This window comes from Tamandua tetradactyla, chromosome 2 (assembly GCF_023851605.1).
Source record: "Tamandua tetradactyla isolate mTamTet1 chromosome 2, mTamTet1.pri, whole genome shotgun sequence".
Lineage (NCBI taxonomy): Eukaryota > Metazoa > Chordata > Mammalia > Pilosa > Myrmecophagidae > Tamandua > Tamandua tetradactyla.
The window spans coordinates 217,945,949-217,965,486 of NC_135328.1; the positions used below are offsets into that span (position 1 = coordinate 217,945,949).

Here is a 19,538-nt window from a genome sequence, read left to right on the forward strand (position 1 = left end):
AAAAAAGTGGCCAAGGGAGCAGACTATTGACTTGCCAGAGACGGAAGTTTATCACTAAACGGTGGCGAAAGGCCCTTGCTCTCTGCTTGTGCTTCCAGCTTGGACATCTTAGGATGAGTCTCATTGACAGAGGCTGCTCTGGAGCCTAGGAGCGACCCACAGCAGCAGTGGGAGGGGACAGTAGGGACCCCCCACAGTGATCCTCACTGTGGGCCACGGGCTGGGAGCCTGCTGAAGACCCGGGAGGAGAGACCCTTGGGGCAGTCTACGCCTTCTCATCAACGGAGCTCACTGCAGAGACCAGGAACCGACAGGGGCCCTGCAGGCGCTAGGCCGCCAGGCCAGGGAAGTGGGGGCAATGTCCTGCCTCCTCGAGGGCCAGGGCTGGCTGTGTGGCAGCTTTCCCATCCCTTCCCTTCTTCTGGCCCTCTCCCTCCCTTCTTTGTTTGCTTCCTCCCTTCTTTTCCTTCCTTCCTGCTGCTCTCTCTCCCTTCCCTTCCTTCCACTCTCCCTCCTTCATTAATTCTATTCAACAAATATTCTCAGTGCATTTGCCAGAGTCAGGCTCTGGGTCAGTGTTGGGGATGCGCAGGGGACAGGGGTCTCGGGAGCTGGTGGGGGGAGACCTTTGCAAAGGAACAGACACCCTACAGCGGTTTCCCCTGTTTCAATCCTTGGCCTCTCCTGCCCACCCCCCACCCCGTCCCGTCCCGTACAAACCTCCCGCTCCTTTAATGCTGGGTGGGACTTCAACATAACTGAAATGACTAACGGCAAATCAACGTAAGAGCAATTTTGAGTAGTCTTTTTCAATCAACCCAGCTTCCAGAAGATTCTTAAATGCCTTTTCTAACAGGGGTGTGTGGGGGGGGGCAGGGAGTGGTCTCTCCCTCCCTCTGGCATTTGCTACTGGGTCACCACTGCCGGGGCAGGGGCCTGGGGCCCATGGAGGGTCTGGGGGAGCCACGGGCTCAGCACAGTGTGCTGACACCGCAGTGATGTCAATTCCTCCTCTCCATGGGCCTTGGGCAGATTTTATGAGATAAGAAGTGCTTAGACCCCTGTCTAGAACACAGCTGAACGTGCCATAAAACCACGCTGGGGCTGTCATGATTTGCTGAAGGAACAAGTGGGCATTTCAGAGGGAGCCCCTCGAGCAAAGGCCCTGAGGCGGGGACCAGCATTGAGTCCTCAGAGGCGCGGGGACGGGCCACTGCACAGGCAGCGAGGCCACACTGATTGGTTGGGAAGACACAGGTCGGTCCCCCAGAGTGCAGCTTGTGGGGGGACCTGGCCCTGGTGGTGGGCGCGACCGCTGTTCATTACTTGGAGTCTCTTTCTGGGGGCCACGGCACAGGCCCCCCTTACCTGGCCATGGTCCCCTAGGTCCCCGCACCCTGCCAGGTGCACGCCGCTCCCCGTTCTTCCCCCACCCCCGCACTCTCGCCTTGCGCGGCTCCTCGAAAAATGCAATCTGAGTCCCACCACTTTCAATTACTGCGAGGCAGTGTTCTGAGCCCACGAGGTAATAAAGGGGCTGTTTTCCCTCCTGGGAATGTTTGGGGTTTTCCAGGTGCCAGAGAAGAGGGAAAAAGGAAGTGAAGCTAAGTGCTGCTTGGAGGAGCAGATGGCTTCCAGGGACCCCGAGGCTGGGCGTGTGCCCTCATTTCCATTCCCTGCGAGCTGGAGGGTGGAAGAGTCAGAGGTCCAGGGCAGGGCTGGGGCCCTGGAGCCAGAGCCAGGAGCCCCGAGGGCTGGCACCAATGGGAGTGTGTGTGTGAGTGTGCATGAGTGAGCAGAAGTGTGTTTGAGGGTGAATGTGTGACTGCAGGTATGATAATGGGTGTGAAATAATGTGTGTGAGAGTGAGGGTGTGAGTGCATGAGTGTGTAAGGGTGTGAGGGGTGTACAAGAGTGCACGAGGATGATTGTGAACTGAGTGGAGGTGTGTGTGACCATGTGTGAGGGTGTAAAGAGTGAGTGTGACTGTGTGTATGCGTGAGAGTGAGATTGTGACTGTTGAGTATGTTAGTGTGTGACTGTGAGAGGGTGTGAAAGAATGAGTGTGTGATAGTGGGGGAGTGTGAGTGTATAGCTGTGTAAGTGTGTAAGAGCAAGGGTTCGGGTGAAAGTATGAGTGTTAGACTGTGAGAGAGAGTGAGTGCGTGGGTATGTTAGAGTGAGCTGAGTGTGTGTGTGTGAGAGGGACGAGTCTGAGTGTGCGTGTGTCTGTGCATATATTCTGGGAGGCCCAAACCTAACGCCCCTCCTCTGAGAAGCCCGGCCTGGGCCTCTGGGGGTGGGAGCGCCAGGGGCTGCGGGCGGCGGGGCCGAACTAACCTGGCCTCCCTCCACATTGCAGCCCAGGACTCACACACACACACACACACACCCTGCTCCCCCTTGCTGCACTCACGCCCGTGCCATTCCTAGCTCCTGCCCCGATCCTGGCGCGTACACCCAGTGCAGCCAGGGTGCTGGCAGAGCAGCCCCCCCAGCCCCGTTTCTCTTCCCCCTCCAGCCCCCCACCCTGCCCTCTGGTCTGTTCCTTTCCTTTCCCGAAAGTAAGGGGCCCCCGCGCTGGCACCTGCACCCTCCTCAACTGGCTCCTGCTCACCGAGACCCGTGCACTAGTTGAGGGCAAGGCCAGCTTGGCACACGGTGACCTCAATAAACATGAGCTGCTGAGTCACCCAAGAAGTGGAACAACAGGGCCCCCTGCAGAGCTGGGGGTCAGCTCGTTGTGTGGGTGAAGGGCTCAAGGTGGCCAGGTGCACCTGCCGGGAGCTCAGCCCAGGCCTCCTGCCTGGCTCATGCCTGGCCATCCTGCTGTAGCCCTGGACCCCCCACCACTGGGGCCAGGCCCTGGGACACAGGAAGGGGCTGAGGCGCCCCTTCCTCCCGGGACCACGTGGGGACCATGGACAGAAACGGCGTCAGCCTGAGAAGGGCCCAGACCAGCTGGACACTTCTGAGCAGCTGCAGTCGCCCCCAATGCTCCCCAAAGACATTCCAAGGTCATCTGCCAACACTTTTCCCGGAATGTGCTGCCCGTGACATAGGTGGTCTCCCTCAGGAGACCACACCTGCATGGTTCTGACAGTAGACAGGTGGGCTATGACACCTTGTCTGCATGGCCCCATTTCACTCCTGGCAGCACCTGGGGAGGGACAGTTTTCCTTTACCACCTGCTTGGGAAGGCAGCTCCAGGAGCTGGGGAAGGGGCTTGTCTGTCCCATCGTACTCTGCCAACCTAGCAACCAAGCATCCTGGCCTGCCCAGGACTGTGCCAGCTTTAGCACTGAAAGTCCCACATCCCGGGGTTCCTTCAGGCCTGGGGGGAAGTGGACATCAGTCCTCCTGGGTCAGATGCTGAGGGGAGCTTTGTGACCATGGTGCCTATAGCAACCCTCAGAGACCAGACAGAGCCTCAACCTGCCACCCGGGGTGGGGGGCAGCTGCTGCCCATCCCCCCAAGGGCCACGAGCCAAAGAACACTGAGGAGCCCCTGAGTGACCTCCTCTCCCACCAGCCACCTGCTGGCCTGCAAGGGGCATGAGGCAGGTGGTGGCCCCCTGAGGGACTGGGCTGGCTGGGATGCTGGCGTGAGTGTTGGTGGGTGGGGGTGCACGGGTGTGCATGTGAGCTCGAGAGTGCCCATGTATGTGTGTACATGTGGTTTCAGGTGCATGTTACTGCACATGCACCCATGAGGATGCATGTGTGCTTGTCATGTGTGTGCGTGTAAAGGAGACTGTGAACTACACTGAAACCCCCCACCGTGACTCTAACGGGGATGGGGCTGGGGACCCGGCATTCTTGAAAGGGCATCCTTATCATGACAGGGTTGGGGGGCCCTTTCTGGAAGGCACAAGCCTCCAGGAGAGTCTGATCTGCTCCCCTAGGCGACCAGAGCTACTGTGCCTGCTGGGAAGAGATCTTCCTCCTATGTGCTGCGGCAGGAAAAAAGTGGATGCTCACTGTTCTAGAACGTTCTTGACTTTGCCCACCCTCTAATGCAGAAATCTTGACTTTCCTCCGCAAGCACAGTGGGTGAGTGGGGTCAACTTACTGAAAAAAGCTGAAGTCGAGAGTCTGTATCTTGGACTCGGCTGGGAGGACACAGGATTTCCTGGGGAAATTGGAAGGAGATGGCCTGGAGGCCTGTCCCTGACCAAAGCCGAGAACTCTTGTCTGGGCGCCTGGCCTCCCTGACAGGTCTGTCCATCTCGTAGCATTCAAAGGGAAGCCTGAACCCTCCTCCTCGGTGTGTGTGGGGGCCCGGGCAGGGCCCAGCTACGTCAGTGCACCTCACACCTGCGTGTCCAGAGGCCATACCTGGGGGCTTCTCTGGGTCAAGAGAGACCATGCAGGAAGATGCCCCCGGGACCCCGAGTTTCACCTGAGACTTCCCGGGCAGCAGAGCTGTGCAAACCCCAGGCTGACTGCTGGCCTCTCACCCAGGCCACTCAGTCCACCTGTGCCCACCTCCCTGGGGTTAGAGGCAAAGGGGGCCTGGGACCCTAAAACACTGCTGTCTGCAGTGCTGGAAGGGAGCTGCTCTCCCTGCCCCCAGAGGGTGGCCGTGAAACTGTACGGGGAGCGACCCTGCCTGTGCCCACGAAGGCCCTCTGGCTGCACTGGACGCCTTGTGCCCTCGCGGGTGAGAAAGCCCCCCATCATGTCCCCTGCCTTCTCCTTCCCGGGGCCCCCAGCTCCTGCCTCCTCCGGCTCCACGTCCCTCACCCCCACCCTCTACGTTGCTGTCCCCTTGGGCACAAGCAGATGGGGGGTTGCGGGGGCAGGCAGAGGCGGCGCAGGGGGGGAGATGTGAAGAAAAAAGTGAGGCCGGTTCACATTTGCAGGTGGGTGCCTTTTTCACAGCTGGGATCATCACCCATTAATCAACCACCCTGCTCGTTGTCCCATTTTACAGATGTGTAAACAGACCAAGGAAAGTCAAGGTCCTTGCTGGGAGTTGCCCAGCTGGTGAATGGTGGCACCCAGGCCTGTGTCCTCTCCTCGGAGCTGCCCTCATGATCTGCCTTCTGGGCCACTGTCTCCTGGCCTTGCCTGGGCAGGGTGCATTTCTCTAGGACATGAGTTTGTCACTGCAAGGAAATTTTTCTGCTTACTGGGACCCGAAAGCCGTTTTGTAGGCACACCCTTTGTCTTAATGTTGCCCCCTCCTCCCGGCAGGAGCACCGGGGGTGGGGGTGGGGGATTTTCAGATACCCTCGTCCTGCTTCACCAGGATAAATGTCCGGGCCACTGACGGGGCCCACCAGAGCTGTCCCTCCCGCGTCCCTCCCACTGGACCCTCCCTGCTCTCCTCTGTGCCAGGCTTGTAGCTGATGGCTGAGAATTGAGTGGGGAATAAAGCACAGGCCTTGCTCTCAGAGGTGTGGAGTCTAGCTTGCTTTGCCTCCGAGCCCATTTGTGCCCAGTATGCGGCACCCCACACTGTGACCCACAGTGTACACAGCAGGGCCACTGACCTCTCCAGGCCCGCCAAGGGGTTTCCTGCACGCAGAGGATGGTAAATGAAAGTGCCCTGCACCCACACCCACCCCGAGCCCGGTCAATTCATTCTTATTCCTTAATTGATTCATGGCTTTGTAAGAGCCAGGCCCAGCAAACAGCCACATCACTTCATCACCGTGGGGGCCGCCATTCCTGAGCTCCCCTGGGGCCCTGGGGCTTCTCTCCTTCTTGGTGGAAGGCCAGAAGCTCCTCCACTCCCGACCCGGAGAGGCACCCTTTCAGGTTTCCTGGGGAGGCAGGAGCCCGAGGGTGATTCCCCGCGTTCCGCCCCCCCTCACCCGCCGCAAGGACTCCCCAGCTAAAGAGGCCATTTGCAGACTGGAGCTGAAATCCTGCCCAAGCCAGGGACCAAACAAACACTTGGAATTCGTAAGGAGATTCTGCCGAGCTGCCGGAGCCCATCAAATTTTTATTGAATGCATTTCCTCTGGAGAACTTGTGTACTAAATCCTGCCGAGGCTGTATTAGAGGAATAAAAATTCCACGCACAGACTTGACTGCAAATGTTCCTTCCTAGAGCAAAGGACACACTTTCTAAAAAGCCACTTCTTTGCACAGAGGCTGGGTTTGGACTTGTCCTTGGCCAGGGGCTGGATGGAAGCAGAGAACTCGGGCTGCAGGAGGCCAGGCTCTTTCCTACCACCTGTGACCAGTGGGGTGGGGGCCCCCATGAGAATTCGAACCAGCCCCCATCTGAGGCTCCCTTTGACCTTGCACCTCTCCTAGTACCCTGCTGTCTCCTTACTGATGTACCAAGTGCTCCACCCTCCAGTGAAGCCCACCACGTACCCTGCAGGCATCTCCTCCCAAGGGGCCTGGCATCACAGTTAAGGCCAAGGACCCCCTTAGCCTCTTCCAGCCTCCCCTGCCACCTCCAAAGGCACAGGTCTGTCGCAGGAACCAAGGATACAAATGCCCCAGCTGGGGGCCCCAGGGCTCAGGGAAGACCCCAGAACTCGTGGAGCCCACAGAGCCAGGCACCCTTGAAGAATTTGGGTGCCAATGTCCATGCACCATTAAAGCAACCGAACGTGCCAAGAGGGGTGGGAAAGGAGGGAGAGGCACAAAAAGAAGAGCCCATAGCAGTGCCCAGAGGACACAAAGGCAGCCCAGTTAAGTTAAAATCCAAGATAAACAGTGAATAGATGTTTAGTTTAAGTATATCCGAAATATTGCGTGGGACACACATGCACTAAAAAATTACTAGCTTATCTAATATTCAAATTTAACTGGACATCTTATATTTTTATTGGTGAAAGCTGGCAACTCTATACATTAGCCTCTAGGGTTCAATGCCTAAACCATCCCTGTCTCCTTGTCCCATAAAACCCACACCCCACCAGGAGCAAGGCTATAAAGAAGTTTTCCTAAGCCCGGCTTCTCTCCCTGATGGGCTCAGAAGACAAAGACCTGAAATGGCAGAGCGAGAGGGTGCTGACGGGAGAGCGCATCTGGGCTGCTGCGAGCAAACCCAGCCCTCAGACTTCCCCTTGTCTGCAGTACCAGGCTCCGCAGCCCACACTTTGAATTCACCTCAACTAACCATCTGCTTCACCGCTCCTGTTGGCCTTTTCTCAGATTGATGACCAGCCCTGGAATTGCTGCTGACTGGAAAGGCAGAGGTCGAGGCAGCTTTTCAAGGAGATCCTCCCTGGAGGGTGTTGGGAGAATGCTCTAGAATCTGCTTACTCAGCTTCTTCTCTCTTGACCGGACAGTTGCTGGCCCTCCAGCAGTGGCCCACAAACATTTTGGCATCAATGACAAACCCTGGTGCGAGTCACAGCTGGGCAATACGGGTTTTCTAGAAGCCATGCTCACTTTCCTAAAGGACTGAGGGCCCCTCTGGGTGTCCCTCAGGATGGCTCTGGGACTGCGCTACAGGTGCCTAGGGCCTCCACCCGGGTCCTCTCTTGGCACTTGGGTCTGATCAGTCAGTTGTGAGACATGACATTACTGGGTTCTGCAGAGACCACAAGCTCCCTGCTGGAGCTGCTTGGCATCAGAAGGGAACCCAGATTTGCTGACGTAAGACAGCGGAGCAAACAGGAATCTGTCCCATTCTTTCTGAAACTAACTGCAAGCCACACAGAGAAGGGGAAACAAACCCAGCCCCTCCGCCTTTGATGGGCCACCTAACACTCTGCCTTTGAGCCCTGGAGTCTGAAGCTGGGCTGCCAGCGTGGAAATGGCCTGAGTGGAGGAGGAGCGGTGGGATGACGCAGCTGTGGGCCTTGGGAGAGCCTGCCATGCCACAGCAACGCCCAGACGGGCAGGCCCGCCTCCTCGGGCTGACTGCACAGGGCAGGGCAGGAGGCTCCAGGGACTCCTGCGAGCCACTTTGCATGGAAAGTTCTACCCGTGAGACAGAAGTCAGCCCTGCAAGGAGAGTTAAACTATAAACCACCACACACACACACACACACACACACACACACTCATGTGTCAGATGCAGACACACCCCTACATGCACACACCCACACCCAACCACACATACACTCATATGCACAGGCTCACATGCACACCACTCACATATTCATATGCACACACACTTGCTCATGGGCATACACTCACATGCATGCACACAATCACACGCACACATTCACATGCACCCACACCCCATATGCATGCACACATACTCACATGCACACCCCTCACCTTACTAACAGGCATACACACACACACATGTGCACATGCACACACTCACAAATCCCTAGTATTCTGCTGCTCATCACTGGTAACCAGGGAGATGTGCCCCCTCAACCCTGCACTCCTGTGCCCCCACTCCCACACCATCAGTTCATGTGGATACTTCAGAAAGGACTAGATGCCTTCCAAGAGGTTAAGAAGAGACTCCATTGGGAGCACCGAGAGTCCCGGGTGGGACCTTGAGGACAAGATGACCCCAGCCATCACTCCTGGCCCTGATATGAACAGACTGCTTACATCATTCGATGCCCCTGTGTTGACCCACCGACTTTGTGGGATTCTCTGGAATTAAAAAGAACCTTCTATATGTCTCGAGCTCCCCCTTATTAAAGTGCATTCCTACTTGTCTCCTGCTATTCTGCCTCATTGCTGAGCTCTATTATAATTCTCTCTGGGCTCTGAACTCATGAATCTGGCAGTCTCCCCAAGTAGATATGCCCTTTGAGATAAAGTGCAAGGGAAAAATGAAAGCGAGAATGTCCATGAAGGTATTAGAGGCGTGAAGCGGGTGCAGTACACAATGCATGAGATTGTGATTCTCAAATCACAGGGAGAACATGCCCAGATGAGCTGAAGCATGGTTATCCATGGAACCCCTTCTAGGCGCCAGGGGCCACGGAGGTGACCTGGGGCGTGGGCTGCTATTCCCCTTCTAGGGGAGAGCTGAAGCTTGCTCCAAGCTGCCTGACGAGTGGCGGCCAAGCCAGGATTGGATCTGAACCCAGAGGCCTTTCCTCTTGGCCAGACGTAAGAAGGGGCTCGAAGGGTGGGGGTGGGGCCCTGGGCCTGGCTCCTGGGGTGAGTGGTGGATGCGCTGGGGGAGGTACCTGGGAAACCTGCTTCTAGCTTCAGGCCCCCTCGGCTGGGTCAGGGGCAGCGTCCCTGATCAGATACGCTAGCTGGGGGGATGGACCTAATAGGCCTCCATCCTGGGGGAGACGCTGGCAGCCACTCCAGCCTGACAAATCCTCCACATCCCAGTGCCTTTGGGGAGCCTTGAGAGGGAATGACCTTGAGAAAAGCTGTAGGCATTATTCTCTCTGCATATGCTGGGTGATGGATCTAGCATGCTGTGAAACTGAAAGGACAGCAGCCTTGGTGGCCTCGGCCATTTGTCCAGGTCCCGAGGGGGGGTAGGGTGGAGCCTGGTGTGGCTTCCATGCCTCCCTCTGCATGGCTGAGGAAGGACGGAGGCTCACGGCTGCGGGCTAGGGGGAAGAGCAGCCCTTGGAGGTGGCTGGGAAAGGCTGGCCCGACGCGTGGCCCCTCAAGCGCCTTCCTCCGAAGAGAACAAAGGACTGGCGGCGAGGACACTGTGCAGCCCTTTCCCCGCCTCTCTCTTCGGAATCACCCCCTTTTCAGTTATGGTTGACACCAGCCAGGCGAGGCCTGGTTTAGAGGCCTGGTTAGAGGCTGGCACCTGGGAGAGTGTTGTCGAGGCCGTGACATTTCAGCATGGTGACAGTCACCAGGCCATTGCGTCGCTGCTGCCTCTCTCACCGGGGTAGCCCGTATGTGCACATTACAGGACCCACGTGCACACGCAGACTGGGCGGGTTCATTGGCACCATCAACGTGCACCATACCCACCTGCCCTTGTGTGCTGATGCCATGCCCACGACACAGAGACCCTACTGCAGGCCCCGCCCATGAGGCAGAGCCACGCTCTCCCCAGGGCCACACCCACGCCCTCCACACCCCCTCTGCTTGCCAGCGCTCACCCTCCCCCAGAACCTTCTCGGGCCACGCCCTCCCCCAGAAAGCCCAGCCCACGGGCTTGTGTGCTCCCCCTACTGCCCCCTCCTTAGCCAGCCTAATTTGCGCCCGCATGGGCCGTGCAGTCAGCTGCTTGCCTTCCCACAGGCAGACTGCTGTGCGCGTACAAAGCAGCCCCAGCCTCGGCAGGCACACTGTCAGACGCTGACCTCAAGCCAAGGCTGCCCAGGGGGAGGATGGTCGGGTTGCCCGGGGCCCTCCCTCCAGGTCCAGGTGGCCCATTCTGCTTGGGCTGCTCCCCCCTGGCTCCCCCGGGGAGGGCAGAGCTGACCCTGGTCCGTGAGGGAAAGAGAAGTGGTTCCACAGTTCTGCGGGCCAAGAAAGCAGCTTTCATCTACCTGAGATTAAATTATAGCCAGGAGCCACTTCTGAACAAGACCAAAATAGATAACTGGAAACAAGCAGCCCTCCCATAAATTCCAAGGATTTGTGGTCTTTTCTGGCCTGGTTTATCCTTGAGAAGCTCTAGGAGTAATTCTGTTTGAACAAGATCTAGGGGGCTGTAAGCTAAAGGGTGCAGTCTCCCTGGCTAACTGCATCCTTGTTAGCAGAAATCTCTCTGATGGACACTCAAATCTGGGAAATGAATCTTCCCCACACACCTGGCCAGGGCTCAGGGAGATTCCTGAGCAGGTCCTGCTTTTCCTGGAAGGAGCCCAAACCTTCAGAGTGTTGCTTCCACTCTTGGGATCTAATAGGCCCTAGGAGTGAGGAGGGCCGCTTGTTTCTGGTCTTGTTTCACTTGACCAGAGCCCAGAGCCGACAAATGTTGGTGGAAACCCTGCCAGCCCACCCTGGGACATCTCAGTCCCTGCCCATCGGAACAGGGTAGATGCAGCTTTTTACTCCTTGAGAACCCTGGCACTCAGTTGCAGTTTGTGTGTCGGTATGAATACTGGGCTCCAATGACGAATGGCTTTAGATTGAGCTCTGACTTCACTAGGAATTCATTGCTCCCTCACCCCGTCCCTGCCAAAGCCCCTAACTGGATCCCCATTCCCTGCTTCCCCTACCCACCCCCCCAAGAATCCAGAACCCAACTGCAGGAATCAAAGGAATCTTAATAATAATGGTCAAAGCATGACAAAGCCAAATAATCAAAATGGCTAAATAACCATTGGTGAGCTTATTCATTGAAACATTCCCAGGTCCTCTGCCTCGCTCAAGGCTTGCTGTCTGGGTGGAAATAATTATTAGGTTTTTCAATGATATATGAGCCTGTATCTTGTTCCTCTGCACCGAGCAAGTATGAGTGCAGTAAGTCTGAAAGAAGGTTTTAACAGATGGTGGCAGTCATGGTGATGGTGGCATAGAGCTCAACAGAGACCTAAGGTGAAGAAGAAGCAGGGGTGGGGTTGTTCCATGTCACTGGCCATCCTGTGCCCCCACCTCGGTGCTCAACCCCCCTCCAAGGGCTTATAAAGCAGGGCAGAGTCAATATCCTCTGCTCCAAGGCAAAGCAAGCTTGCTGGTCAGAGCTGCCAGGCTCTGGGCACGTCCTGACTTCCCCATCCTGGGACCCTCATGGTCCTCTGTGGCAGTCCCTTTTCTGCCTGATCCTGTCTCTTGACCTTTTACCCACATGCCCCCCCCAAGGCCCCAGCAGCTTCACTTGACTCCCCATTAAGGCTTCAACTTCCTAGAGACTTCCCAAGCCCCCAAATGGCTCAGGCTTTCTGGCAGATGCTGGCAGCTCAGAAGATTGGATTCATTCATATTTCCAGGTGCTGTACATTCCGATGAGGTTCTTCTTTGGATCTCCTGCTCAGAAAAGGATAAATATTTCTGATCTATAGCAAATGTGTTTTCCTTTAGCTAACATCTTGGCAGGCAAGTACACTAATCTCCCAGGAAAATCTAGGGCCTGAATAGAAAGCAGATTTTTTTTTCCCTGAGCAAATAGAAATTCTGAGTTGCTTTTTTAATGCTGTCTTTTTTTTTCTTTTTTTTAAACAGCAGATCTGGAGAAAAATCACAGTCCATTAAATCTGCATCTCTTGAAAGAAAAACCCAGAAGGCCACCTTCCCATCAAAGGCAAAATGAACAGAGTTTGGAAGTGTGTTTAAAAAGTATCAAGGGAGCAGAAGCCCTCCTAAATTACCCCTGGCTCAGCCTTTGAATGGTAGGGGCTTCCAGAATCCCTTTTGAAATGGGACAAGAGAGGCCCATGGGCAGCCTACACAGTGCAAGGAGCAGAGAAGGAGAGCAAAACTACATTCCCCCCTGGCCTCTTTGCTACTCCCAGACCTCAGCAACATCCCACACCCCCTAGAGGCCACATGACCCTGAAGCTTAGTGCAGAACTTACTCACCAAGACCACAAAACCCTGAGACATCTTTGTTTCACATTCCCACACTTTAGTGGCTCCTCCTGTGGCCAAACTTGGGTCAAGAGGTGGCCCAAAGGGGTATGTGACCAGAGCAACCTTTGCGGAAGCCCCAAAGATAGGCCCCTGGTTTAACAGAGAAGCCAATTCCTGCCAAGTGCAAACTCTTCTCCATCCCACCCTCTCTCGTCTGTTCCCTCAGGAGGGATACTCTGCGTTTGAGTAATAAAAGAAAAAGAGAAAGAACAAAAATATGTGGATTCATGGTTATGTGCCAGGCACTGAGCGACACTCCTGTGTGTGTGTGTTTGTATATTTATCTTTTATGTTTTTACAGTGATACTGTGAAGTAGATGATATCTTCTCCATTTCAATGATGAACAACATTCTTCCCGTCATCCAGTGTTACTTCCTGAGTGTCCTTGGGAAGTAACCTGCAAGTTGGAGGCAGGAGGGTGGCCAAGTTGGAGGCAGGAGGGTGGCTCACCCTTGCTCATTACGCACATCTGATCTGAGGACCCCAGAGACAGCAAAAGGCTGACCCCAGCTCTTCTTAGCTTCTGAGTACATAACCCTTAGAAGCCCTGTCCAGCCCAAACCAGGGCAGAACAGATGCTTGGGCTCTACAGCACCTCCCCTTACATTCACTTTACTGGGAAGTTTGCTTTTTTCCCCTCTTTCACTCTGAAAGGTGAGTTTGTTGCCCCTGCCCTATTCAATGAGATGACAGGAACCCCCACCCACTCACCCGTGAGGACTTGCTTAGCACCTTTCCAACTGGGGTGGCCCATCAGGTTCTCTGCAGGAAGGGGACCCCACAATCAAACAGAATAGTATCCCATCCTGGACAGACCCCTCCATTCAACCCCTGGAACCAGCTGTCATGACCCAAGTTCAGAAGCTCAAACCAATCTGGATGAAACAGATCAACCACATGGCAACCAAGACTTCTTTGGGGAACTGCCTTCAGTAGAGGGCACATATTCAACTACAGCATTGGCCTATATTTTGCCTGAACACCAAAGGCTCTGCAAAAGGGAGCCCATTAAGTTTGCATTTTACATTATGGAGCAAGAAAACAAACCCAGAGGAAAAGCTGCCCATCATTGAGCTGGCTTCCCGACAGGAAATGGTATGAGTGACTTCTTTTTTAAACATTATTATCCTCTTGAAAGCAAAAGATAAAGGACGCCTTGGAGCAGCCAAATTGCTTTGGCTCAAAAATCATTTTAAATACCATTTCCTTTAACAAGCCTACTGCCTGGGCAACAGATCAACACTATTCATTTTAACCTTAGTCAGGAGGAAAAAAAATCACTGAAGTGCTTGTAATTATTTAGCTTTCTCCCTTTCTCCCCACCCACCTACATTAACTAACGACCAAAACAATGCACACCCAAGTACTATTTTTAACAATTGGACATGCAGTAGTACACACCGGACATATCGGGAACCATTTTCCCTCTGTGTATACTGTACACCCAACATGGGGATTCAGAGCTATTTTCAGTCATTTCCAGAACGTGCCAGAAACGGCATTCCCCTTTATTGTTCATGTGTGGGAAAGCACCAAGTTGTTAGTGCTCACCCGAATCCTTAAGATGAACAAGGATGGGGAAAGTCTCCTTCTTGAGAAAACTTTATGAAGAGGAAAGAAGGTGAATGGTGTCACCACCTCTGCCTGGGATGTCAGGTTGGTACTGCCCAAACAAAGGCAGAGAGGTGGACAGAGTAATCTCCTGGGGTGCCATGCAGACAGAAATGTTATTAAAAATGCTTGAAGGATTTCAGAACACATGCTATAGTCTCCTTTTCGTTTTGGAAAGAAAAGAGAAAGAGAGTTTTCATTAGGTTATATGAAAACAAGCACAATACAAATGTTCAAAGCGAATAACATTTACAGAACACAGGCTGAACTGGTGGAATGGACCTGGGGACTGATGGGTCCCTCTGTGGCTGGCTGGAGCGACACCAGCACCGGGAGCGGGGGTGGCGGGAAGGGGACGAGGGGAGCGGAAATACCTTGGCTAATGAAACCGGAAGGCCTGGACTACTTCCGGGTTATGCGCTGGCCGCGAGACCTCAAGGTACCCCTGGGGAAGAGGGCCCAGCAGAGGACAGCACCTCCACCCTTCAGGGCTCAAGGAGGCCACCTCCGAGGACCCGATTAAGGAAGCGAGTAATTTGTCCTCACCGCTAGATCGGAAACTGCACACTTAACTGGATCAGAAGACCGCCGCGGGCAGCGGGCCCTTCCGGTGTAGACCCTGTACTTTGAGCCTTTGGGCAGAGGGTGGGTCACCGTGCAGAGCTGCAGGTTTTAATGCGGCTCTTGGTAATTGTGGTTTTGACTTCGCGAAGGGCTCACTGTTGTGCATCCTAGGGGAACTGAGACCGGAAACAATGACGATGCATTTTAAACTGCATCTCTATGGAAATACATCCTCAAAACTGCCCAGAGAGCAGGTATTAAGTCAGGAAGCACAGCGAGGGGTGCATCGACGCTGATTTATGATGGGCAAACCGTTCTGGGTGTGGGGGAGGAGGTCTTTCCTCCCAGCTGTATCTTCGACCTTCACCGGAATGTTTGGGCCACTTCCAGAGGTGAAAGCAGCCCACTGGGGCCAGCAGGCTGGTGAGGGACTCTCCTGCTCTGCATCCGGGAGTGCCAGGTGGCACCTTCAGGGTGCGTGGCGGCGGGGCCGGCATGGGAGTGTCAGTATCTGAGCACGCAAATAGCTCCTCTGGGACCCAAGTGCCCTCCTGGAACCGCTAAAAGTCACCCTGTCTGCTGAGCAGCCAGAAGCTGATGATGCCAGTTCCAAGTTATCCCTTCACAGGAGAGCATGGAGGGAATGTGTCCCCACCTCTTGTAGGTTGTGGGATATCAGCTGGAGGCCCTGGGAGGGGACACTGCCCAGCCTGCAGGACTCTGGCCCTGCGGGATGGAGGGACAGACTGGAAGGGCAGGGAGTCACCCCCATCACACCATCCTCAGGTGGGCTGGGAGGCTGGGTGTGTCCCCCTTTAAAGAGTTCAGAGATAGGAAATTCTATTTTTATTAGAATGGATAAATCCAGGGCGATTCTTTGCTCACCGGTTTTCTGTGATTATGCATCTACCATCCATCCTGTCCACTAGGCTGTAATCTCCAGGGGGTAGAGACCCCACCTGCGTTAGCCTGGTGCCTGAACCTCATAAACATGGATCGGTGCCTAAAGAGTGAGTTCCTCAAGTGCATTTCATACAAGGTTTCAGAGCTGAGCAGAGTACCCCCACTAACATCTGCAGAACTAATGAGAATGTTCTCTCTACACAGACTCCTGAAGCGATGCCTCAAATTGGCCATCCCCAGCCTGACCAATGAACCTACTGAAGACCTCTTGGCTGTGAGTTTACTTTAGCCTCCTGGAATATACTGTATAACATGCCATCCGGAGAGCTGGATCTTCTTTGATACCAGGAAAGGAGGCACAGAGATGAAGAGGCACACGGCTTGAGCTCAGCAGGGAGCCACAGCCCTCCCCCTAGGCTGGGCTGGGGTTCCCTGGTTTCGGCCCTGGGGCCTGGTGACTGTCCTTGCCTATGACTGCAGTGGGGAGAGCTCAGCAGCCTCCCTCTGCAGAAGGAGCAAAGGAAGCCTACATTTCCTGTGTGCCAAGGATTTTCATATGCATTTTCATGAACTTCTTTTAATATCTCTACAAAATAAGCCTTGTAGGACCTCTTTTTTGAGAGGGAAACTAAAGGTCCAAGAGATTAAAGAACACGCCTAAGGCCATGTGGCTGGTGACAAAGGAGAAATATCTCTGGTAGGAAATGGTCTGAAATGAGTGGGATACTGTTGGATAACCCCTGAACCAGCCTGCCATGCTTTCCCCTGGGACAGTATCTCTTGGCACCCAGGGGTGAAAAACAACTCCTTGACTCAACTGCTCACCATGGACGTGACAGGATGACCGACTGCTGGACTATGTGCCCCACAGGGACAGGTGCAAACAGATGCATTGCATGGTGCTCAGGACTCAGGCAGGGATGCGGTGCATGTGTGTTTTTTTTTTTTTTTTTTTTTGAGGAATGGACTAGTCAATAATAGACATTCAATACATGGCCAATGAATGAATGAGGACCAGGTTTCCAGCCTGGAGCCTCAGGAACACTAAAGCACACTCTGGGCCTTCTCCTGCCAGCACAACTTTATCCCTCAACCTAGTATTTGAATGCAGGGTATTTCCATACCCATATGAGAGTCGTACGTGTGCATTTGGGCCTAACTTCTGGCAACTGTAAGGGAGAGGAGGGCTGGCCAAGTGTGTGATCGAGCCCAGGCCAAGCATCCACATCCTTCAAGTCACCTGGACAGGTTGAGGCCACAGCAGCAGCAAACCTCGGTGGTGGCTTTCGGGAGGAAGAGGCAGCTTGTGTCATAGGCCAGGGGAGGCTCCCTCCCCAGTGTCTGTGTCCCTGGGGCCTGGCCCAGGATGACCAACCTCTGGTGCCATGTGTGTGGCCCTTGGGCTGGGAGTGTGAGGGCTGCCCACTAGGCAGCTTCCCTGCCATGACCTTAGGTGTGACCAGCCTCCCCGCTGCAGCTCTCCAGAGGGTGCCTGGCCTCTCCGCATGCCTAGTGGGAAGCGAAGCTGGCCTCTGTTGTCTGATTTTGTAAATATGCACTGAGCTTCAGACCCTTTAAAAGCACATACCCGTGTCAGTGAGGCCTTCTGACTGGGGGCTAGTTGGTAAATCTGCCTATGCCTCCAATTCTGATTGTTTAAGTGGCAGCTAGAGCAGGTTGGCATGCCATAGTGTCCATCCTCCTCACAGAGAGTGGATTATCAATTTGGATGAAAAAAAAAACGGAATGACGTGAATCAGCAGAGAGCCCAAGTGAGATGAAGTTCACATTTAGAAAGAGCAGGGGCTCGTGTGGCAACCACTTAGCCAGTAGCTCCCATTTCAGAACTTGCAACCTTTTCCACTCATTTTAGCCCTTCTGGCCAATTTCTGAGAAAAATGTAGCCTAAGTCTTAATAAATAATGTATAAAGATCTGTGGAGATAAAACACTTTTTGGGGGTATGCTTTTCTTCTTGGAGGTAGGGCTTCCCTGCGCTCTTTCCCTCCTTTGCTCTCAGCTGGAGAGGCTTTCCTTGCAGCCTGTGTCCTTCACTGTAGAGAAGTCAACCCTCATCTAGTGCTGGGGGCAAGAGGGGTTGATGGGATGGGAGAAAGACTGGGTGGAAACAGGCAAAGATATTCTATCTCCCCAGGTCTCTTCGGTCCTTGAAGCTCAAGGAATGAAACTAGGAGGGGGGTAGCTCATTGGAGAGGGTGAGGGTCCAGGGACCAGGTCTGGCCCATCCCTGGCCTCACCACGCCTCCATCCTACTGAGAACACATCCCTACTTTGACCCAGCTTCAAAGTGGCTGCTGGCCTCCAGTCCTGAAGCTGACTTCTGGGAAGGTTCTGGTCACCTGAGCTGGCTCCTGTGTTAGATGGTAAATGGAAAGAGTCCCAGAAGAAAGGAAAAGAAGAGTTCTCTTATTTCCAAAGGTGTCATGGCTATATTTTCCTTGAAGGTGGCCAAGGGTGGGGAGATGGAAGATGACCAGGGCTCTGATGAGTAACTAAAAGGTTAGGCTAAGGGTTAGGGTTAACCCCAGGCTGTGCCTGGGGCATGCTGAGGCAGGCACGCAGAGTGTGGCCCACCAAGAAGGAACCAGGCACAACGCTGCAAAGATCCCAGGTGAGAGAGAAGGGGGAGGCACTGATGGGCAGAGTTCCGGCCACGATGAATGCCCTGGAAAGCGCGGCCCTTGCGGGGTTCTCAGTGTCTCATCGTCCTTCCTTGCTTTACAGCTCAGTCCAGTATTGCAGACCCACGCTGCGCCTGCCCCCTGTGGGGCATTATCAGAGAGAACAGAAGATGCATATCCTCAATCTTATATGTGCAACCACAGACCTGGCATCCGGAGGTGCTGTTCTCTCTAATCATCCTGGTAGGATGCCCATGTAGGGGGGCAACACAGGTTGTCCCTGAGACATGTCCCACACGGGCAAGGCAGCACTCAGCTCAGTTCTGAGATTTAAGGGGACATAAAAAAAAAAACAATAATCAAGACGAATGCTGTTTTAGTGTAATCTTTTCAAAAATCAAAGTGAATGCAAAAAATCCACCATGAGCAAAATGTCAGTTTGCTGCTGGCAGCAATAGGGCTCAGCCTAATCCCAGAGTGGGGTGGAGCTCAACCCTGAGCATAGGATTTACTACACCCTAAGTGCTGGCCTCCTTAGACCCCTCCTGGTGGCCACCACCACTTCCCTCCACTGGTTAATCCAAGGAGATTGAAGAGCAGTAGGTAGTTGCTGAGGGGCCTTGGTGTCTTTGCTACAGGAAGTGCAGATGGGGAGAGTCAGGACCCTCTCAGAAAATGGCTGTTGCTTCTATTTATTGAGCTCTTACTGGGTGCCAGGCATCACCCTAAGTGCTTCATGTATGATATAGGATATTCTTGCCTCCCATATTCTCATCTCCATTGTACAGGTGAGGAAACTGAGGCACGGAGAGGTGAAATGGCTTCCCAAAGGAGTAAGGGCCAGAGCTGGGATTCAAACCCAGAGTGTGGGTGTGCTGAGAAGTCTCCATGGTTGCAGATTCCTCTTCTAGTGGAGGCCCAGGTGGGAGAGCCTCTTTTCATTCCCCAAGGCAAGAGCCTTAGCTTTGGGTGAGGAGCAGAGAGGCCCAGACATTGGGCGTGGGCGCCAGGCTCCAGGTCTGTGCTTTGCAGAGGCATTATAGCACTGGTGGGTGGGAGCTGGCTCCCAAGAGCTAGCTGTTAAATTTTCAGGAATTTTGCAAGCCAACTGACAGCATGCTGGTAGCTTGAAACTGGTCGTGGTGGGAGTATTTACACCACAGAAATTGGCAAGTGCTCCCAATCAGGCATTTGATTTTTCTTGGAGAGCTGATGGTTAAGCATTCACCAGCCCTCCACTGCATTGCGGGACAAAATCTTTACACCTCCAAAAATTTGGCCCTCACCCAACCTGCCGCACCAGCTGAGGGGACGGTGCTGTCTGTTCCCTAAAGAGACTGTCGTCATTACAACCAGCCTTTATCCCAACACTTTCTGGCACTAAGAATGCAGGGTCTTTTCTGGCAGGGGAATGATTGTTCTAATCA

At 54.1% G+C, this 19,538-nt stretch overlaps 1 protein-coding gene and 1 long non-coding RNA gene across 16 annotated transcripts in view; one reads left to right on the top strand and one right to left on the bottom strand.

The window, feature by feature from the left end:
• Window positions 1-19,538, bottom strand: part of CAMTA1 (calmodulin binding transcription activator 1) — a 964,086-nt gene that overhangs the window by 226,905 nt on the left and 717,643 nt on the right. The window contains exon 7 of one of the 15 annotated variants that reach the window (XM_077151457.1): window positions 12,633-12,789. The exons of the other annotated variants lie outside the window; for them this stretch is intronic. Coding sequence (XP_077007572.1) covers window positions 12,751-12,789 — 39 coding nt within the window. The 3' untranslated portion in view covers window positions 12,633-12,750. Of the gene's footprint in view, window positions 1-12,632; window positions 12,790-19,538 lie in introns of those variants that run through there. 15 annotated transcript variants of the gene reach the window in all.
• LOC143674981 (uncharacterized) lies at window positions 15,431-17,403 on the top strand. The gene is made up of 2 exons (XR_013171307.1): window positions 15,431-15,577; window positions 15,675-17,403. It is a non-coding gene; the product is annotated as an uncharacterized LOC143674981 (long non-coding RNA).